The 22,973-nt window shown below is 38.6% G+C and overlaps 2 protein-coding genes across 2 annotated transcripts; both read left to right on the forward strand.

Annotated features, from left to right (window-relative positions):
* The first annotated feature begins 228 nt into the window (after positions 1-228).
* Positions 229-8,889, forward strand: LOC104237758 (TMV resistance protein N-like). The gene is made up of 6 exons (XM_009791978.2): positions 229-419; positions 2,002-2,622; positions 3,452-4,505; positions 4,789-5,091; positions 5,246-6,370; positions 6,984-8,889. The coding sequence occupies exons 2-6, from the start codon at positions 2,120-2,122 to the stop codon at positions 8,514-8,516; spliced, it is 4,518 nt and encodes a 1,505-aa protein (XP_009790280.2). The 5' UTR covers positions 229-419; positions 2,002-2,119; the 3' UTR covers positions 8,517-8,889.
* Positions 8,890-10,436: 1,547 nt separating this feature from the next.
* Positions 10,437-21,779, forward strand: LOC104237754 (bifunctional purple acid phosphatase 26-like). Its single transcript, XM_009791974.2, has 10 exons — positions 10,437-10,591; positions 11,391-11,605; positions 17,326-17,526; positions 18,108-18,219; positions 18,512-18,738; positions 18,910-19,048; positions 19,737-19,957; positions 20,212-20,333; positions 20,436-20,597; positions 21,397-21,779. Exons 2-10 carry the CDS (start codon positions 11,444-11,446, stop codon positions 21,479-21,481), a joined length of 1,431 nt encoding a protein of 476 aa, XP_009790276.1. The 5' UTR covers positions 10,437-10,591; positions 11,391-11,443; the 3' UTR covers positions 21,482-21,779.
* The last annotated feature ends 1,194 nt before the right edge of the window (positions 21,780-22,973 follow it).

Consider the following 22,973-nt stretch of genomic DNA (forward strand, 5'->3'; position numbering starts at 1 on the left):
GGAGTTCCAGCATACTTATCTTGGAACTCCAGTATAATATGCTGGAGTTCAAGCATACTTATGCTGGAACTCCAGTATAATGTACTGGCGTATTTTCCGGGTTTTGAACAGTATTAAATTTCATACAAATGGGTTCACTCAATCAAATGGGTTCACATAAATGGAAAGTACTAAATTATTTTTTGTCACATACCCGCTCTGATGGTGCAAGTACAATTCGGGCAAAATAAATTAGTCAACCTCTTATAAAGAAAAACGCCTAGCCCCTCTCTTCTAAAAGTCAACTATCATGGTTTCCTCTTAAGCAGATTAGGATCTATTGAAGATTCAACTAAAAGGGAGCTGCTCATTAATTCATCTTTTTTTGGATGTAATGTGCTTTTAAGCAAGTAAAACAGCTCCTTTATCAACTAACTAAGGTGGTTCATTTTCTTTTTAAGCTGAATTAGTTGTGTTTTATTTTCTACAGTAATGGAGTATTAGTATCTTTTCTTGTTATCTGTTGTTTTCCCCTTGTTTCGATCTTCTTATTGTGTGCTATAAGTTAGGGGTAACGTTTGCGTACGCACTATCCTCTCCAGACCCTATTTATCGGATTATACTGGGTTTGTTGTTCTTGTTGTTGTGCTATTTTGCTATTGCTATTGTTCTTGTCTTTGTTATTTTCAACATGGTTTATTCACTATATTTTTCTTAAGCCGAGAGTCTATCGGAAACATTATTTCTACCTCTAAGGTAGGGGTAAAATATTGATACACATTTCCCTCCCCAAATTCCACTGTAGGAATACATTGGGTATGTTGTTGTTATTGTAGTAGTATTTTCTCTTGTGAAATGTGAGTTGGGATTACTTTCAGTTTCATTTCCTAATATGAGAATGGTTCAAATGATGCTAAAATGTGTTCAAGATTCCTTGAAGCTGCCTTCAGTTTTATAGCAAATACCAAAAAGAGAAAAGAAAAAAAAGTTCCTTTTGCAAATTCTACACTTTTCAAGCTCAGGTTCTTAATTTTTCTTTTCAGCTACAGTAATCATGTTTATTTTCTGAACATTGCAAATTGGACCTTGGGGTCTGCTTCTCAGTGGGCTTTTTCCCCCATTGGGATTGGGTGAAATGTTGCATGAATTATTGTTTAGTTGGATGACGGACTGCTGTGAGCAGTGGTAGAGCCAGGAATTGTAAATAAAAAAAAAAAAATTCACACCTGTGATTTTAACCTGTATTTCTCTCATGTTAAGGAGATCCAAAACATTATATGTTTATAAGAAGAATTTTGATTTTACTCTATTTACGCAGTATAACTTTGCGTGTGGCTCTGCCACTTGGTTGCGCGCAGGAGTTTTGTTAAGTATAGGGTGGGCAGAGGAATCATCAGAGGTGGATCCATGATTTGAACATTATAAGTTTGGATTTGGAATCTACCACATCCCGTCTAATTTACTTGGTTCGAAATGTGTTATTTGTACTTAGTTACTGATCTTTTAACACAAACAAGGTCTAAGTAGCTTTTCTAAGTCCAAAGCTACTGGGTTCGAGTGAACCCATAGCTCCTTCACTCGATCTGCCCCTAGGAATAATGCAGCTTTCATTGATCTTTCGTTGGCTAGTAATAGGCTTTAGATTTTATCATTTGTCAGTGCAATGAATAGAATATGACTAACCAAAGTGTACATTGTTGACGAGTTCTATTCGAAGATAATGAAGCAACTTGGATCCCTAGGGCTTTAGTCTAGTGGTAACAGTGCGACTTGTTATGTGTGGATTAGGCACATGTCACGATTTCGACGCAGAAAAATGCATAGAGGGGCGGGTCATCATCCACCGAGTTTCGAACCGTGTGGCATTGGCCCTCGGAGATGTCTCGGTTATCACAAAAAAGAAAAAGGATAATGAAGTAACTTGGAATGTCATTAAATCTGATTGAGTTGTCTTAATATTCTGTTTCACAAGTTGACCAGTAGAAATAGTTTTTGGAATAATGTGTTTGTTGTTTTGTCTAGTGATTCCTGGAGTCATTCAACTCTTCAGAAGGCAGCTTTCATTAAATTGTTGAGGAAGTGCAACAGCAGGTTATAGAGGATAGAAAAGTTCTCCTATTTCCACTCTACTTGGTTAAAGATGCCATCTACCTCTTATAGTTCATTACCACCTTCCGAACAGTGGGATTATGATGTGTTCTTGAGTTTTAGAGGAGAAGACACGCGTAAGACCTTTGTAGCCCACCTTTACAGAGAATTACGTCGGGCTGGAATCAATACCTTCAAAGATGATGAAACACTAGAACGAGGTGCATCGATTTCACCTCAACTTGTCAATGCCATTAAACGGTCAAGGTTTGCCATTATCATCTTCTCAAAGAACTATGCATCATCCAAATGGTGCTTGGATGAGCTAGTGAAGATCATGGAATGTCGAAATGAAATTGGGCAGGTAGTTATACCAATTTTCTATGACATAAATCCATCAGAAGTACGTTCCCAGAGAAATAGTTTTGCCGAAGCCTTTTCCAAATATGAGGAGGAATTCAAGGGTGACACCAATAAGGTGCATAGTTGGAGGAAAGCCTTAAATAAAGCAGCCAATTTGGCAGGCCATGATCTGCATAGTACTACTTACAATGGGTCAGTAGCCTTTCTCCTTGGCATTAAAATTCTTGATCTTTTTGCAGAAAGTTATTTCTTATACTGTTGAGTTTTTCTTGGATAATGGGTGCATTTGCACAAAGAACTTTCATTCGTAGACTTCTCTAGTCTTGGGCTAGGAAGCAAAAATATTAATGTACCAATTACTTTGTGTATCCCATGAATTTATTTAGCCGCAAATAACCCAGCCATCTATTCGCAGGGGCATACGCACCTTATACCATGGGGTGTCACGGGACAATGCTTGGTCGAAATTTTTCACTAGATAGTTATAAGAAAAAATGAAAATATTGGGGATACGTATAGAAAATGACACCGCTTGTCATTAAAGTCATTTATTCGTTTGTCCATTTCTTCTAATTATGACATTGCTTTTGTAAAATCCTGCGCCACTATCTACTCGTTCACTTTTCACACCTGTAAAATACACAGGTTAGCTAAAGTTATCTCGTTCTAACAAGTATGGTAATTACAATCCTTTTTGCCTCACGGTGGGTGGGTAAGCAGGAGGGGGTACTTATGGTTAGACTAAATGGCCGAGAAGGTTAACGAGGTTTCTGCTATGGTGAAGTGAAAGATCTTTCACTATAGTAGAATTAGAATCCAAGATAAAAAAAAAAGAAACAAAGTAAGGTCATTACTATCCTGTTTGTTCTTACAACTCCTATGTAATCCTATTTGATGATACCAAATTCACAGTCTCCTTTTTTGTTTTGATCTATTTTGTGCTTTATTTAAGTGTCTTTTTCTCTTCTTTACTTTAAACTCTTTTCACTTAGATTGTCATTGTCTTCTCTTTCTTGTGCAGAAATGAGTCTTGGTGCATTCAACGCATTGTGAAAGAGATAGCTAATGAGTTGTGCCAAAAGTCGATGATCAGTGGCACTCTAGTCGGAGCAGAATCACAAATTCAGGCTGTAAGCTCGATGTTGATGATGGAATGTGAAGATGTTCGATTTATCGGTATTTCAGGGATGGGTGGTATTGGCAAGACCACTATTGCAAGAGCCATTTTTGACAGGTTTGCTCATCGATTTGAAGGTGCTTGCTTTGTTGCAAATATTAAAGAAAATCAAGATAAACAAGGATTGCTGTCTTTGCAAAAGACTGTGCTTTCTAAGGTGTTGACAATTGAATCTGTGAATCTTGCTGATGAATATGGTGGAATTGATATAATAAGAAAAAGGCTTGGCTTTAAGAAGGTTCTAGTAGTTCTTGATGATGTGGATCACCAAAACCAGTTGGATGGGCTAGCTGGAGCCCATGATTGGTTTGGTAAATACAGTAGAATTATTATAACAGCGAGGGACGAGCACTTGCTTTTGAACTGTGATGACACTTATAGAGTTAGTTTACTTGCTATAGCTGAAGCTACTCGGCTATTTAGTTGGCATGCTTTTAGAAAGACATCCCCGGTCAATGGTTTTGAGCTGTTTTCTCACCGAGTTGTACAGTACGCTGGTGGCCTTCCCCTGGCGCTTAAAGTCTTGGGTTCCTTCCTTCGTGGACGGAACATAAAGCAGTGGAGGAGTGCACTGGATACACTGCAAGATATTCCTAATGATGAAATCATTTCAAAGCTTAAGATAAGTTATGATGGGCTAGGGGATAAAGTGAAGCAAGTTTTCCTAGACTTAACATGTTCATTTGTAACATCAGATGCTGCTACTCTGAAAAAACTGTTCACTGAAATAATTATTGATGTCCTGGTTGAGAAGTCCCTCCTTTTTGTATCATCATTTGGTAGGATTGGGATACATGATTTGATTCGAGAAATGGGCCGACGTATTGCAGTGCAAGAATACCCAAGGCGCCGGATATGGCTTCATGAGGATATTGCTGATATTTTAAGTGAACATACGGTAGCAATATTTCCTGATAAATTTTTAAGCCATCACAATTTTACAATATTCTGCTCTTGCCTGCTCACAACAGGATAGTCCCACATCTGATCTTTTTCATGAAAGCGATACGAATGTCTATTTCAAAGGATGGATAAAATTAGTTCCCACATTTTGTTAGAAAATAGAAATCATTGTTTGATCAGATTCATTTTTTAAAGCATTAAACTCAATTATCATGTGCAAGTATAAAAGCATGACTTGTCCTTTGCGCTCTGTTAATGCAATTTTTGAATCCTCTCAGGGCGGAGAAGCAATAGAAGTCATATTAATCCCGTTGATGTCCAGCTCAGAGGAGAATACCATTCACCTGAGCAATGAAGTCTTCAGACATATGAAGCGACTAAGAATATTTGTATCATCATCTCACAAGAACGTCATGTATTTTTGCTCTCATGACCCCATTAAGTTTCTTCCTAACAGCTTATGCTGGATTAATTGGTCATATTATCCTTCACCATCATTGCCAGAAAATTTTGAACCACCAAAGCTGGTGGGGCTTATTATGCATTGCAGTTACGTGGTTAACCTCTGGAAGGGGTCAAAGGTATGATTTTGAGTTTTTGAGTCCTCTGCGAATATATAGTTTAAGACTTATTTTCTTCTATGATCTAAGTTACAAAAACTGTAGTTGCACATACAAAAGACATGAATTTAATGTATACTTGTATTCATTGATTTCATTTAATTGTTCAAAACAGCATTTAAACAGGTTGAGTATTCTTGATTTGAGTGATTCTCGAAAATTAATCCAAATTTCAGACCTTTCCGGGTCTCCAAATTTGGAGAGGCTAATCCTATGTCACTGTGTTCGGCTGGTAGAGGTCCACCCATCTGTTGGAGCCCTCAAAAAGCTTACTATTTTAGATGTGGAAGGTTGTGAAAAACTTGAAAGGCTTCCCTCTAAGTTTCAATCCGGGTCTCTTGAAGTTCTAAATTTTTCTGGTTGTCGGAGTTTGAGAAAAGTTCCAGACATTCAGCAAAATGTGAATCGTTTAACAGAATTCAAGAAGCCAAACTTTGGGGTACTTGAATTAACATCATCATTCCTGAGCTATCTAGATTTGAGTGGCTGCAGTAACATTGAAACGCTCCCTAGCAGCATGTGCAGGTTGAAAAATTTGAAGTATCTTTACCTCAATCGCTGTACCAAACTAAAGAACTTGCCAGAAGATATTTGTGAACTAGTGAACTTGGAGGGGCTTGATGCGAGTGAAACATCAGTTTGGTGCACCCCAAATTCCATCACATGCTTGAGGAAACTGAAGTACCTATCTTTTCGGAAAGTACCCAAGGCTTTTCATTTGAGCGATTTATGCAGTTGGGGATGTTTTGCCCAACTTGATTTGAAGTTTCAGCTGCCCAGCACTTTATCAGTCTTTTGCACACTTACAAGACTGGATCTCAGTGCTTGCAATTTGTTTGATGGCAGTATTCCTGAGGATCTTGGATGCTTGGCCTCACTACTAGAGTTAAACCTGAGCAGAAATAACTTCACCTTTTTACCTAAAAGCATTGTGCTACTTAACCGCCTTCGACACCTTGACATAACCTATTGTGAAAAGCTAACAGAGCTGCCAGAGCTTCCTCCACGTATAATGAAACTGTTTCTAGACGATCGCTTTGCTTTGGAAAGCATTCCAACACTACCAACCATGTACAAAGAGTTGTACTTGGTCTCATTCGCTAATCAGAAGTTGCAAGAGATGTGGTGTGCTTCACGCAGGGAAAGTTCTGGTGCAAAGATGAGAAACTGTCTAAGGAAGAACATGACGGATATGCTAGAACAGATTCTCCTTCCATTTTTGTCAATAGTGCAGCTTAAGGTATGCTTCTCCTTCTGTCTTTCTGTATAAACTTTCTGAGATTTTAAGCATGCAAGGATGCGATTTTGTTCGTTTAGGGTGTGGCCTGTGGTCAATTAAATGGGTTGAGAACCCTGAGATCTCAAGTTTAAATCTCAGTGGAGGCTAAAATATTACTCCCTCCGTTCCAGTTTATGTGAACCTATTTCCTTTCTGGTCCGTTCCAAAAAGAATGACCCCTTTCTAACTTTGGAAACAATTTAGCTTAAATTTACAATTATACCCTTAATGAGAAGCTTCTATAACCACACAAATACTCTGGGTCCCCTTTTAACTTGTTTAGGACCACAAATTCCAAAAGTCTTCATTTTTTCTTAAACTCCGTGCCCGATCAAAAAGGTTCACATAAATTGGAACGGAGGGCGTAGGTGATTTCTTCCCATCTGTCCAAGCCTTGGTTGACAGAATTACCGGGTACCTGTACTGGTTGGAGATAGCAGGTACCCTCGGGAATTAGTTGAGGTGAGGCTGTGCATGCAAGCTTGCCCGGACACCACGGTTATAAAAGGATGTAATCTTGTATCTGTAGATGTTTTAAAAATGAACTAATCGTGTAACATTAATATTGTTGTAGTTGGTTTTTGACGACCAGCGCAGAGGGGGGAGATTTGGTATTGTCTTCCCTAGAAGTGATCCAAGTGCTAAGGTTCCTAGGTGGTTCAAGTATCGTAAGACATGTTCAACGAGGATTTCCTTCAACCTGAAGAGACACTGGTATAATAATAAGTTTATGGGATTTGCTATCTATTGTCAGCTTCCTTTCTTAAATGACGAATCACCGAAAAACCGTAATAGGCAGTTTGCATTCAGTTTGCTATGGGGTGCAACAATCACTACAAAATTGGTGCCAGGACGTACTGCTATGGATCAACAAACTCCTGCAAAAATAGTTCATTTGCAAGTGTCAAATGTAGTAGCATATGGCAGTCATGACTGCTTTATTTTCTTACAATTGGACCTAAGAAAGTTACATTTTAATGGTAAAGGTAAGGGCACAATGTTGATAGATAATCCAAATGACTATTGTAGATTTGAGGCATCTCTAGATTGCCGTATGTCATCAAATTGGGGAGTTCGTCTGGTATATGCTGATGATATTGAGGTGATGAGGTTGGAATGGGCTTGGCAGTCTAACAGATTTGAGCTTGAGCATTTGCATGAAGAGGATCTCGAGTTGTGTACTGGGAGGTTGAAAGAATTGTCAGTCCCAGGGGAAATAAGATATTTTTATGCAACACTTATTTTCTATGAATTGCCAGTTCTATCGACTTGCCCGAGATGCTTATCCTTTGCTGAAGACTTGACCCACGTATTCTTGAACTGTAAATACTCTCAGCTAGTCTGGGAAGGATCAAGATTGGGCCTAAACTTTAAAGTTGGGACCCCAGTTGAATTTCAAGAGTGGTTACTTAAGTGGACTTTGTCAGCTCCTGAAAATGAAGATTTCAGTTTTTCGTTAGCTGTCCTATGGGCGATCTGGAAGCACAGAAACAAGTTAGTGCATGAAAGAGCTGTTTTTGTTCCCTCAGAAGTCATTTCCACTGCCATTAAAGAGCACTCAAGGTTTCCGTATTCTGTTGGCATAGCAATAAGAGAGCTCAATGAGGTGCATAGAGGAACAATTGTCGATGTCAATGCTTTCAACGTTGATTCTGATGTACAGCTGGACGACAACGTACTAGTAATGGAGGTTAAGGGAGCTTGGAAAGAGGGACAAGAATGGGCTGGAATGGCATGGGTAGCTTATCGGTGGAACTCTGGGGTTAAAGTGGCTGAGGCTAGAAGATCGTTGAAGGTCAGGAGCAAACTACATGCAGAAGTACATGCCTTTGAGCATGCAGTGAAATGGTCCCTCGTCATAGATTCTCCAATCGTAATTTTTTCTGATAACCAGATCTTGATTAAGGAACTCCATAATTCAGATTGCTGTTCAGATCAAGACATTGTCTGTATGTTGCATGAATGTCTGGAATTCATGGAAGCAAATGAAATATCCTGGAAAGTTGTCAAAGTTGCAAGTTATGCAGTATCAGCTGCAAAGAGAGCAGCAAAAATGGCCATGAAGACTCACATGGATGTATTGATCTGGGATCCTATTGACATTTAAACGGGGAAAGTGCACAAATAACCATTCTCATGGATGCTGTTTAGAGATTAGCCGGTACTTATTTTGTCCTGAAATTCTAAACTAAAAATCTTAACTTCAGGACAACTCAGGACATTTTTTGTCCTGAAAATTTGAACTGAAAAACTGAAATTCAGGATGCAATGACTAACTCTTAAATAGCAACCCTTTAGAGTAGCTACCTGGTGTCATTTCTACTATTTAAACTTAGGTGAGAGTTCCAAGAGGCAAGTCGGAAGGTAAGTCGAACAGCTTATAGGCCATGTCGTGCTTCTTCTTCTTTTTTCTTTTTAAAATTATTTTTGGATGGCTATTTGTAACGGTTATATTGAACAAGGAAGCCAATTTTATCTGAGTTGCATGAGAATATTTTTAGTATTGTCTGTGCATAAAACTTAAATCTTTCCTCGAATTATTTGACATAGGCATGAGATTGGGTGGTCTTGGTCATATGGCTGTAAAATTTGCTAAGACTTTTGGAGTTAAAGTCACAGTTACTAGTACGTCTACTCAGGGGCGAAGCTACACTCTGGTAAGGGCGGTGACCGCCAATGCTTGACTTTGTGGTAAGAGTACAACACATGATGTGTGGTTAGCTGCATGTCACGTGTTCAAATCCTACCACAGGAAAAATTTGGTATTTAAGTGGAGAAGGGTAGAGGGGCGAGTCCATTATCCATGGAGGTTCGAACCGTGCGTTACTTGTTCTTGAGAATTTTTTCGGTTATAAAGAATTTAATGTCTTTATGTTCAATACCAATTAAATGAGAAAACTGGACCAATTATTCTATACGCCTAACAATTGCATTTTAGGAATAGTGTTCGCTAGACTCTTCTACTCTTCTAAGTATATGACCAAAAAGATAATTTTAAAAAATGTTTGTTCATTTCATTATATAATGATATTTAATGAAGACATTGATTTAACATGCTACTCCACTTAGCTTCATAACAGATGAAAAATAACACTTCCTCTCTCATTTTATGTTAGGCATATTTTATTTTTTAGTTCGTCCCGAAAAAAAATGACAATTTTTAAAATTTTTAGAATCAATTTAACTTTAAGCTTTTCATTTTACGTTTAATGAGATTTTATATCCACACAATTATTTAAGGTTTATTTTAGATCATAAATGTTAAAATTTTAATTTCTTTTTTAAATTTCATACCACATCAAACAGTATCATATAAAATGAGACGGAGAAAGTATTACAAATAGTTTCTTAAAAGAAGAAAACAATCGGTTGCTAGTGTACTTCATGAAGTAACCACGTTAGGAAACTTCCCACCAAACGTGCTTTACATCCAAGGATAGCAAGGTTCAAATTAAAGAGATAAAAAATTTCAAATAATTTATTCTATCGCAAGCTGATACGGACACTACGATTAGGGGTGAAGCTAAGTGGACGCAAGAGCTTTAACCAAATTCCATTCATCAGAAAATTGTAATACAACGAATTTTTATTATGTATATATAAAGTATTGAATCTCTTAACATACGCGAAATGATTTTAATATAATAGAGAATTAAAATACAAAATTAACAAAGAAAAAAAAAACTTCCCAAGCCACATGGAAGAGTGTTCTGACATCCTCATCACTCTATTTATCATAATAACAAAACAAACCCATAACTACAGTCAGGGGCGGACTTAGTGCATAGACTGCGGGTTTCCGGAAACCCAGTAACTCTTGCGTAGACCCTGTATTTATATTAAGAAATTCACCAAATGTTGATAAATATCTGACTGTGAACTCAGTTATTATTGCATATTAATCTGAAATTATGGTAGGAACTTATAAGCCTCAAATCTAGATCCGCCTCTGACTACAGTACCATAATTAAATATATATTGACTGAGACAACATATCTTGATCCAATCTTGCGCCATTTCCTGTTGCTATTTTTACGTCTCCTACTCATCATTTATTACTGATACTCAACACTTTAGTCATCAAACAAGCAATACACTGAATGCTAATACCAACAACTCCACACAGCAACAACAACTCGCCAATAATATTTCAGTCTCTAGTGGTTTCAGCCTAATTTCCAGGTGTTTATCCTATTATCACTTTCTTGTTCTTCTAATGCACAACCAATAAGGATTTAAATTATAAACATTCATTGCTAAAGATTTTTTACACTACACTATAGTTTAATAGAGTATATGCTAGTAGATTAACTATCATTTTTATTATGTTATCGATTAATGTTTATCATAAAAAATTACTTGTAATTATGTTATTATGTTTGATATTGTCAGTGCATAAACTTAAACTCTACACTCATTTATGTGGTATGATGCATGTTTTCAGTTTGAGTTTGACTTATATTCACCGACGGTGTAAAGTATTTTTACACTCTTAGATCACTTTTACCTCTTGAAGTAGGTAACTTGTCTTATTTTCAAGCATACAAAAATCCCACTTTTCATGGACAATTATCGGTAATTTAACAGAAGCGAACCCAGGATTGAAGGTTGCGAGTGCACTTTTAGATTCAACCGAAGTCTACTTTGTATATAGGGTGCCCACTACTAATATATTACTACTATTTTCTAAGAACATATACATGTATACATAGAACTTTTGCTGAACTTTACGTGTGTCGGTGATCCCTCTCGGTATAGCATAGGTCCGCCCCTGACTGTAAATATACTTTAAGTATCCTGATAGTGTGGAAAGTTTTACACAGTTATTGTATAAGTTAAACTCTTTTAGTAATGTGTCCATGAAATCTGTAGTTTTATTCTAAAATGGAAACAAAATGCATTCTTTGAGATATGGAGCTATCATTTCTTTATCCAAACTTCTGTTTCTAATTACTACAATATATGTTCTTTCTTGATGCAGTGAATCATTTAATTGGTGTTGTTGAATTCTTGTTACTTGAGATCGAGGAGTCAATGTTGCTTCATCTCTTCTTTTCGTTGTCCGTCTTTTTATTGATAGACAACGGGAATGCTGGTATAACGAGTTCATTTATTCGTAATGAATGGCCATCTGTGGATATTCCTCTTGACAATGAAGTCTTTGCTGTTCCTAAGGGTTATAATGCTCCACAACAAGTAAGTTACTTTAACTAATTTTTTCAGTTGATTTTTCATAAGAAATGTTTGTGAATGAGTGTAATCTTGTGTTGTAACTGTTGAAGTTTGGCAAAATGCCAAAGTCCCACATTGGTTGGGAGTTAAGTTTGGGGGGATTTTTCCCCTATAAAAGAAGGCCTAATGTTTAGGATTGAAACACACCTCTCATTTGCCTTCTCATCTGTTTAAGGCATTTGTATCTTCTCTCTTTAGTATTATTTCACTTGTATTTTTGGAGTGAAATAAAATATTGGTTGTGTCCGAGGAGTAGGCAAAATTAGCCGAACCTCGTAAATTCTGGTGTTCCCTTTATTGTTGCTTTATTGTCTTATTTATTATTTGGTGGCTGTCATAATTTTGGTATAGTAGTTGTGACTTATTCACACTATATACATTTGGCTTCCGCAACAATTGGTATCAGAGCCAAGGTACTGTCTAAGTATGCTCTGTGGTTGCAGCATAGTCTGATCTTCCACATCAGAAAAGATTTATCTTGGTAACTGAGTCAAGGTTCTGTCTGAGTATGCTCTGTAGTTGCAGCTTAGTCTGATCTTCTACATCAGAAAGGAAATAATCTTGATTTGTGTCGTCAGCTATTAAATAATATTTGTGTCAAATATGGGAGACAATAAACAAGAAGAATCTACATCAAGTGTCAACAATACGTCATCATTGGCATCTTCGCTTATGACAAGAATTGTGTCAAATGCGAAATTTGCGGTAGAAATTTTTGACGGGTCCGGACATTTTGGGATGTGGCAAGGCGAGGTTCTAGATGTCCTTTTTCAACAAGGGCTAGATCTGGCCATTGAAGAAAAGAAACCAGATGTTATTGGAGAAGAAGATTGGAAGATTCTCAACCGTGTTGCTTGCGGTACCATTCGATCCTACCTTGCTAGAGAGCAGAAATATCCATACACAAAGGAAACTTCTGCAAGTAAATTATGGAAAGCACTGGAGGATAAATTTTTGAAGAAAAACAGTCAAAATAAATTGTACATGAAGAAGAGACTGTTTCACTTCACCTATGTTCCTGGTACCACGATGAATGAACATATCACCAGTTTCAATAAGTTGGTCACAGATTTGCAAAATATGGATACAACTTATGATGATGGTGACTTGGCCTTAATGTTGTTGGCGTCACTTCCTGATGAGTACGAGCACCTTGAAACTACTCTACTCCATGGAAATGACGAAATTTCTCTCAGAGAAGTTTGTTCAGCTTTGTACAGCTATGAACAAAGAAAGCGAGAAAAACAGAAGGGCGGAGAAGGAGAAACACTGTTTGTGAGGGGTCGTCCTCAAAATCAAACGAGGACAAAGAAGGGAAGATCCAAGTCAAGATCCAGACCCAGCAAAGATGAATGTGCCTTTTGTCGAGAAAAAGGGCACTGGAAGAAAGACTGTCCGAAGTTGAAGAATAAGGCCAAACATAACAATGGAAAGGCTATTATGGATTCAAATGTAGCTGATTGTGATGATTCAGACTTCTCATTAGTTACAACAGAGTCATCAACATCATCAGACATATGGTTGATGGACTCGGCTTGTAGCTATCATATGTGTCCCAACAGGGACTGGTTCATGGAATTTCAAGAAGGAGAATATGGAGTCATCCACACAGCGGATAACAACCCTCTTACCTCATATGGCATTGGTTCAATACGATTAAGGAACCATGATGGAATGATCAGAACATTGATAGATGTTCGATATGTACCGGATTTGAAGAAGAATCTCATCTCTGTGGGAGCCCTAGAATCAAAAGGGTTCAAAATCATTGCAGAAAATGGAGTGATGAGAGTATGCTCCGGTGCACTAGTGGTAATGAAGGCTAATCGGAAGAATAATAATATGTACCGCTATCGTGGCAGTACAGTTATTGGGACAGCGACAGTAACATCCAGTGACGACAAAGAGGCAGAAGCAACCAAGCTATGGCACATGCGCTTGGGACATGCTGGAGGAAAATCCTTGAAAACTCTATCAGATCAAGGATTGTTAAAAGGAGTAAAGGCTTGCAACTTGGAGTTTTGTGAGCATTGTGTTAAAGGGAAACAGACAAGGGTTAAATTTGGTACAGCGATCCATAATACTAAAGGCATTTTGGATTATGTACACTCTGATGTTTGGGGTCCTTCCAAAACACCTTCATTGGGTGGGAAGCACTATTTTGTAACCTTTGTTGATGATTTTTCCCGAAGAGTATGGGTGTATACAATGAAGAGCAAAGATGAAGTGTTGGGAATTTTTCTCAAATGGAAGACGATGGTGGAGAATCAGACAGGCAGGAGAATCAAGTGTATTCGCACAGACAATGGAGGTGAATACAAAAATGATCATTTCAATAAGGTCTGTGAAAATGATGGCATCGTCCGACACTTCACTGTTAGACATACACCACAACAGAATGGAGTGGCAGAACGTATGAACCGGACCTTGCTGGAGAAGGTACGGTGTATGTTGTCCAATGCTGGCTTGGGCAAAGAATTTTGGGCTGAGGCAATTACATATGCATGCCACCTCATTAATCGTCTACCATCTGCTGCTATTGATGGCAAAACACCATTTGAAAAATGGTACGGAAAACCTGCTGTAGATTATAACTCTTTGCACGTGTTTGGCTCAACTGCATATTATCATGTGACGGAGTCAAAATTGGATCCAAGGGCAAAGAAGGCTATTTTTATGGGAATTACTTCTGGAGTCAAAGGATATCGCTTATGGTGTCCTATGACAAAGAAAGTAATATTCAGCAGAGATGTTACCTTTGATGAATCTGCTATGGTAAATAAGGTAACAGAAGACACCAAACAAAATAAAGGTGCTTCTAAGCAGGTGGAGTTTGAGGGAAAATTTATTTTTCCTACACAAGAAGCAGAGGAGGAAACAAATGAAGATTACCCTCTGGAAGGAGAGCCAGTAGAGGAGATTCCAACTCAGGAACCTCAACAACAACTTGAATCAATAGCAACCAGCAGGCCAAAAAGAACAATAACGAAACCTGTTCGTCTCATTGAGACGGTTGCTTGTGCAACCTCAATTGTAGCTGATGATGTTCCTACCACTTATAAAGACGCTGTCCAAAGTTCAGAAGAAGATAAGTGGAGGATTGCCATGAATGATGAAATACAGTCCCTTCATCAGAATCATACATGGAGATTGGCCAATCTCCCGAAGGGAAAGAAGGCAATTGGGTGCAAATGGGTATTTGCAAAGAAGGAAGGATTTCCTAACCAAGTAGATGTTCGCTACAAAGCAAGATTGGTGGCCAAAGGATATGCTCAAAAGGAGGGAATTGATTACAATGAAGTGTTTTCTCCAGTTGTAAAACATTCCTCCATTAGAATTATGTTGGCTTTGGTAGCACAATTGGATTTGGAACTAGTTCAGATGGATGTAAAAACTGCGTTTTTACATGGAAACTTGGAGGAGGAAATCTACATGACTCAGCCAGAAGGATTCAAAGTTGCTGGAAAAGAAAATATGGTGTGCAAACTTGAAAAATCATTGTACGGATTGAAACAATCTTCTAGACAATGGTACAAGCGATTTGACGAGTTTATGTTACGGCAAGGGTACAAGAGAAGCAAATACGATCATTGTGTGTATTTGCACAAGCTTAAAGATGGTTCCTTTGTATATCTTCTCCTATATGTTGATGATATGTTGATAGCTTCCAAGAATTCGGAAGAAATTGATAAGTTGAAGATTCAACTGAAGAAGGAGTTCGAGATGAAGGATTTGGGTGAGGCAAAGAAAATTCTTGGCATGGAGATAATTAGAGATAGACGTTCAAAGAAACTCTGTTTATCTCAAAAGGAATATTTGAAGAGAGTACTTCAACGTTTTGGCATAGATGACAAGACTAAGCCAGTTAGTACTCCACTTGCTTCCCATTTTAAGCTAAGTACTATTATGTCGCCAATGGATGAAGCTGAACGAGAGTATATGTCAAAGGTACCATACGCAAATGCTGTTGGTAGCTTGATGTATGCAATGGTTTGCACAAGGCCTGACATTTCACAAGCTGTTGGAGTTATTAGCAGATATATGCACAATCCAGGGAAGGAGCATTGACAAGCTGTGAAGTGGATTCTACGGTATATTCATAATACTGTAGATGTCGGGTTAGTTTTTGAGCAGGAAGACAATCAGTCTGTAGTTGGATATTGTGACTCAGATTTTGCGGGTGATATGGACAAACGAAGATCAACTACTGGTTATGTGTTTACTTTTGCAAAGGCACCAGTTAGTTGGAAGTCTACTTTGCAGTCAACAGTTGCTTTGTCTACAACAGAGGCAGAGTACATGGCTATTACAGAGGCTGTGAAGGAGGCAATTTGGCTTCAAGGATTGCTAAAGGAGCTTGGTGTTGAACAAAAAGGTATCACAATTTTTTGTGATAGTCAAAGTGCTATTCAATTAGCGAAGAACCAAGTTTATCATGCAAGGACGAAGCATATTGATGTTCGGTATCATTTCGTACGAGAAATCATAGAAGAAGGTGGAGTCACGGTGAAGAAAATTCATACTACAGAGAATCCTGCTGATATGCTGACAAAGGTGGTGACTGCGGTCAAGTTTCAACATTGTTTGGATTTGATCAACATTGTTGAACACTGAAGATTGAAGATGAAGACACAACCAAAATTTGTTATTGAGAGAGAATTGAAAATGTGGAATTTTGCCAAGGTGGAGATTTGTTGAAGTTTGGCAAAATGCCAAAGTCCCACATTGGTTGGGAGTTAAGTTTGGGGGGATTTTTCCCCTATAAAAGAAGGCCTAATGTTTAGGATTGAAACACACCTCTCATTTGCCTTCTCATCTGTTTAAGGCATTTGTATCTTCTCTCTTTAGTATTATTTCACTTGTATTTTTGGAGTGAAATAAAATATTGGTTGTGTCCGAGGAGTAGGCAAAATTAGCCGAACCTCGTAAATTCTGGTGTTCCCTTTATTGTTGCTTTATTGTCTTATTTATTATTTGGTGGCTGTCATAATTTTGGTATAGTAGTTGTGACTTATTCACACTATATACATTTGGCTTCCGCAACAATTGGTATCAGAGCCAAGGTACTGTCTAAGTATGCTCTGTGGTTGCAGCATAGTCTGATCTTCCACATCAGAAAAGATTTATCTTGGTAACTGAGTCAAGGTTCTGTCTGAGTATGCTCTGTGGTTGCAGCTTAGTCTGATCTTCCACACCAGAAAGGAAATAATCTTGATTTGTGTCGTCAGCTATTAAATAATATTTGTGTCAAAGATGGGAGACAATAAACAAGAAGAATCTACATCAAGTGTCAACAATACGTCATCATTGGCATCTTCGCTTATGACAAGAATTGTGTCAAATGCGAAATTTGCGGTAGAAATATTTGACGGGTCCGGACATTTTGGGATGTGGCAAGGCGAGGTTCTAGATGTCCTTTTTCAACAAGGGCTAGATCTGGCCATTGAAGAAAAGAAACCAGATGTTATTGGAGAAGAAGATTGGAGAATTATCAACCGTGTTGCTTGCGGTACCATTCGATCCTACCTTGCTAGAGAGCAGAAATATCCATACACAAAGGAAACTTCTGCAAGTAAATTATGGAAAGCACTGGAGGATAAATTTTTGAAGAAAAACAGTCAAAATAAATTGTACATGTTTTCATGCTAAAGTTCTAAAATGCTAATATCTTCATTCTACTATAGGTGCATATAACACAGGGTGATTATGAAGGGAAGGCTGTCCTAGTTTCATGGATTACGCCTGATAAACCGGGGCCTAGTCAAGTACGTTACGGATTATCTGAAGGAAAATATGAATTTACAGCTGAGGGTTCAGTAACAAACTACACATTTTACAACTACACATCTGGCTATATACATCAGTGCTTTCTTGATGGCCTTCAGGTAATTAGAATTCTCGGTTTAATAGTTTTTTAAGACAAAAGAATCACGATGTCATCTCTTCATTTAAGGGTCATATACATCACACAACTGTCTCCGTGTGACCTATTGGTCATGGGTATGAGCCATGGAAGCAGCCACTAGTGTTTGCAGTAGGGTAGGCTGTCTACATCACACCCTTGCAGTGCAGCCCTTCCCCGGATCCTGTGTGAATGCGGGATGCTTGTGCACTGGCCTGCCCTTTTTTATACATCACACAACTATATTAGCAAAAGCATATAGTTGAGTTTTTTTCTCATATACCTTAAACAAACACACAAGTACTACTAAATCTGCTGCTTGGAAGTATTTCATTGCTGTAAAGTTGGTAGTTTGATCACTTTTCTTAGTTCCTTAATGTTTTTCCTCTTCAATTTTATGAGATTAAGTTGACTTGGCACACGGATTAAGAACAATAGGTTGACTAATGTATTGGATATTGATAATAGCATAAACAGTTTCATGACACTGATGTTCCATGATGTCTTAAATGCTATCCTCCATTTTCTATCTGGATTGACAGATTAGTTTTACCTTCGTTTCAGTATGACACAAAGTATTACTATGAAATTGGAGATGGTGACTCTGCTCGAAAGTTCTGGTTTGAAACTCCTCCAAAGGTTGATCCAGATGCTTCATACAAATTTGGAATCATAGGTAAGTAGTTTATATTTCGTTACCTTTATCCGCTTTCTAAAAGAGTGTAGTACTTTACCGCATTATGATGTTTATATTGTCTTTAGTCACTGTCCTCCAGGGTAGGGGTAAGGTCTGCGTACGCACTGACCTCCCAGACCCCACTTGTGAGAACTCATTGGATTTGTTGTTATTGTTGTTGTTGTATTTATTCAACATGACAGTCTGAAAGATTACTAATAGTTATGACAATAAGAATTCAACAATCCAATGAAGCAACTCTTCAGTGTTCAATGCATTGTTCTTTCCTCAGGCGATCTAGGACAAACATATAACTCTCTTTCGACGCTTCAGCATTACATGGATAGTGGAGCGAAGAGCGTACTATTTGTAGGAGATCTCTCTTACGCGGACAGATATAAGTATCATGATGTTGGTGTCCGTTGGGATACATGGGGCCGCTTTGTTGAACAAAGTGCAGCATATCAACCTTGGATTTGGTCAGCCGGGAATCATGAGATAGAATATATGCCGTATATGGTAAAGTTCTGCAACACAGCTCAAGTTCAGATGTTTAACATAATGTTGTTTCCTGCTATATTTTACTTAAAGACCAATTCTTCCTTATTCATGTCTGATTCAAACATCTCAAGTGCTTGTGCCTCATATCAATAATGTTTAAGATTTGACGGTTTTTTTCATTAACCACAGGGGGAAGTAACTCCATTCAAGTCATATTTGTACAGATATCCTACACCTTATCAAGCTTCAAAAAGCAGTAGCCCACTTTGGTATGCTATTAGGAGGGCATCTGCTCACATAATTGTGCTATCAACCTATTCTCCTTTCGGTATTTCCTGTTTCATTGTCTTAATTCTTGATTTTCTTAAACGTGAAGCAACAACGGTTCATTGTCTTGATTCTTGATTTTCCTACGCTGAGGGTCTACCGGAAACAACCTCTCTGCCTTCTTGAAGGTAGGGGTAAGCTCTGCGCACACACTATCCTTCTCAGACCCCACTTGTGGGATTATACTGGGTTTATTGTTGTTGTATAGAGATGGAAAAATGTTTCTTGTTCTTTTTGGCCATGATAGTAAGCATCATTTCACGTATATATTTCTCTTAGTAAGGGCAGCCTTGGCGTAACTAGTAAAGTTGTTGTCATGCGACCAGGAGGTCACCGGTTTGAACCGTGGAAACAGCTTCTTACAGAAATGTAGGGTAAGGCTACGTACGATAGACCCTTGTGGTCCGGTCCTTCCCTGAACCCCGCGCATAGCGGGAGCTTAGTGCACCGGGCTGCCCTTTAGTAAGGGGACCTTTGGAGCAACGGTGAAGTTGTCTCCGTGTGACCTATAGATCACGAGTTCGAGCCGTGGAATCAGCCACAGATACTTGCGTCAGGGTAGGCTGCCTACATCACACCCCATAGAATACAACCCTTCCTGGGATCCTACGTGAACGTTGGATGCTTTGTGCACCAGACTACCCTTTTTATTATATAGCTACTTAGTCTTTGTGTCTCTTATCATGCAGTGAAGTATACACCACAATGGAAGTGGCTGAGAGAGGAATTAAAGAATGTGGACAGAGAGAAGACTCCTTGGCTTATAGTTCTTATGCATGTTCCTATCTACAACACTAATGTAGCCCATTTTATGGAGGGTGAAAGTATGAGATCCGTATTCGAAGGATGGTTCGTTGAGCACAAAGTTGATGTAATCTTTGCCGGCCATGTCCACGCCTATGAACGATCAGTAAGTTATTTCACTTTACATCTATCTTGTGTTGGTAAGATATTCGACTTTTCTGCCTTGTGATAGCTATACCTTCACAAGATAAATGTAAGATCTGTGTACACTCTATTTTCCCCTCCCCCCTCCCAGACGCCACTATATGGGATTACACTGACCCCACTATATGGGATTACACTGGGTTTTTGTTGTTTTTGTTGTTGTTGCCTTGTGATAGCTATGCTGTTGAGATTTGCTAACGTATTCTCTTTTTTCAGTATCGGGTATCAAATATACACTATAACGTCTCGAGTGGTGATCCTTATCCCGTACCAGATAAAGCAGCTCCAGTTTATATAACAGTTGGTGATGGAGGAAATCAAGAGGGTCTTGCTTCAAGGTAAGTTTATACTGTGTGGATTGATTATTTACTTATGTTTTCAACATCTTTTAACTTCTTAACTTGCTCTGGAACTATATATTCATTTGTTTATCTGTGCAGATTTAGAGATCCTCAACCAGATTATTCTGCATTCCGCGAAGCAAGTTATGGCCATTCTACGCTAGAGATTAAGAACAGAACACATGCATTATACCATTGGAACAGAAATGACGATGGAAAGAAAGTTAAAATCGACTCGTTCGTGTTACATAACCAGTACTGGTCAGTATGATCTCTTTTTCCTTAAATTTGAACAGATTCTAGCTTAACAGCTTGTTTCACTTCCACATTTCTCATATTCTTTTACTGTGTATACTTCTGTCTTTATATGTAATGCTGTCTGATGTTTAAGTATGTTTGCTAATACATCCTTCTACTAGATCAATCAGCCTATTCTAGTTCGCCTTGATCTAAATAAGCAATGTGGAATTAGCTTATATAGACGGATAGTATAAAGAATTTTTATGCTATCAATGTATTATAACATGGAAGGGTAACCTTGGCGTAACTGGTAAAGTTGTTGGCATGTGACTAGGAGGTAACGGGTTCGAGCCGTGGAAACAGCCTCTTGCAGAAATGCAGGGTAAGGCTATATACAATAGATCCTTGTGGTCCGGCTCTTCCCCGGACCCTGCGCATAGTGGGAGCTTAGTGTACCGTACTGCTCTTTTAGTGTATTTTAACATGGAAGGGGAGCCTTGGAGCAACAATCAAGTTGTCTCCGCGTGACCTATAGGTCACGGGTTCGAGCCGTGTAATCAGCAACTGATGCTTGAATCCTGGTAGGCCGGTTACATCACACCCCTTGGGTTGAGGCCCTTCCACGGACCCTGCGTGAACACAGGATGCGCTGTGCACCGAACTGCCTTTTAGTGTATTTTAGCATATTGCAGCAAGTAATATATCTTATTTTCCAAGAACTAATTTCACTTATTATGGACGGTTACCTGTAGTCGTCTTTTAAGTGAACTTTTACACTAGGTGTATAAAAATTAAACTGAAGCAACTTATGCTCATGCAGGGGAAGCAATCATCACAGGAGAAAGTTGAACAAAAATCATCTCCATTCAGTCATTTTAAACAGGGCTTCAACTGCACAACTATGAAACAAATTTCTGGAGCATACTGAATATGGATCATTACAATAACAACAACAAACCTAGTGATTTTTCACAAGTGGGGTCTGAATATGGATCATTCAAAATAAAAATTATGAGTTTGTGTTGTTCATTGCATCATTGGAGTTTGAAAAAGCTATATTCGGATATTATGATGTCGTTGCTTAATTCACAACGCATTGACTTCATTTATCCATTCATTTGTTATTTCGTAAGTAGAATGTTAGCCTGAGATGAATTTAAATTGAGAAACATGGTCAGTGAAAATTCATATAACAGACCCCAACTTGTTTGAGATTGAGAAATAATTGTTGTTGCATATAACCGACCCCAGGAAAACGACACCCAATTATATGTTGACCAAGTAAATACTTTGCCAAACAAACATGTCAGACTACGGAGAGAAAGACTCGGAAGGTACTAAAAAGACCCCAACAAAATTTCTTCTTGAAGCTTTAGATCCCATTCTCATCAATGAACTCACTAAATGAAACTATTACCATTTTAACTATAACCGAGAAATCTTTGAGGCCAAGTTAGCATACAGTTTAAAACTCGGTGGGTGATGACACACCCCTCTAGCCTTCTCCACTTAAAACAAGGCTGTTATCTACAACGAAGTTCGAATTCATAACGTGCTTCGGATGTTGCTAATAAATCAAAGTCATGTAGCAAAACTGTTACCATTTCAACAGATCCTAATGCCACAATCAGCTTCTGCACCTAATTAGAAGTCCAAAAAGTTATATCCAAGACTAATAGGATGCCCGAAGAGTGGAGGTGGAGTACAATGGTCCCGTTGTATAAGAACAAAGGCGATATCCAGATCTGTAACAACTATAGGGGTATTAAATTACTAAGTCATACCATGAAAGTCTGGGAGAGAGTGGTAGAAATGAGAGTGCGAAGGACGGTGTCTATTTCAGACAACCAGTTCGGGTTCATGCCGGGGCGATCTACCACAGAAGCTATCCACCTTATTAGGAGGACGGTGGAACAATACAGGGATAAGAAGAAGGATCTCCACATAGTGTTTATCGATCTAGAGAAAGCGTACGACATGATTCCTAGGGAGGTCTTATGGAGATGCTTAGAGGCTAAAGGGGTCTCGGTTGCCTACATTAGGGCGATTAAGGACATGTATGATGGAGCTAAGACTCGGGTTAGGACAGCAGGAGGCGATTCAGATTATTTTCCGGTTATTACGGGGTTGCATCAAGGGTCTGCGTTCAGCCCTTTCCTATTTGCCCGGGTGATGGATGCTATAACGCATCATATTCAGGGGGAGGTGCCATGGTGCATGCTATTTGCTGATGACATAGTCCTAATCGACGAGACACGACGCGGCGTCAGCGAGAGGTTAGAGGTTTGGAGACATACCCTTGAGTCCAAAGGTTTCAGGTTGAGCAGGACGAAGACGGAATACCTTGAGTGCAAATTTGGGGCAGAGCCGACGGAAGCGGGAGTGGAAGTGAGGCTT

This window comes from Nicotiana sylvestris, chromosome 6 (assembly GCF_000393655.2).
Source record: "Nicotiana sylvestris chromosome 6, ASM39365v2, whole genome shotgun sequence".
NCBI lineage: Eukaryota > Viridiplantae > Streptophyta > Magnoliopsida > Solanales > Solanaceae > Nicotiana > Nicotiana sylvestris.

Coding starts and splice junctions, on each gene's coding strand:
- LOC104237758 (XM_009791978.2), top strand. CDS start 2,120: ATGCCATCTACCTCTTATAGTTCATTACCACCTTCCGAACAGTGGGAT. Junction 2,623..3,451: donor CATAGTACTACTTACAATGG/GTCAGTAGCCTT, acceptor TTTCTTGTGCAG/AAATGAGTCTTGGTGCATTC. Junction 4,506..4,788: donor ATATTTTAAGTGAACATACG/GTAGCAATATTT, acceptor GAATCCTCTCAG/GGCGGAGAAGCAATAGAAGT.
- LOC104237754 (XM_009791974.2), top strand. CDS start 11,444: ATGTTGCTTCATCTCTTCTTTTCGTTGTCCGTCTTTTTATTGATAGAC. Junction 17,527..18,107: donor GCTTTCTTGATGGCCTTCAG/GTAATTAGAATT, acceptor CCTTCGTTTCAG/TATGACACAAAGTATTACTA. Junction 19,958..20,211: donor TCCACGCCTATGAACGATCA/GTAAGTTATTTC, acceptor CTCTTTTTTCAG/TATCGGGTATCAAATATACA.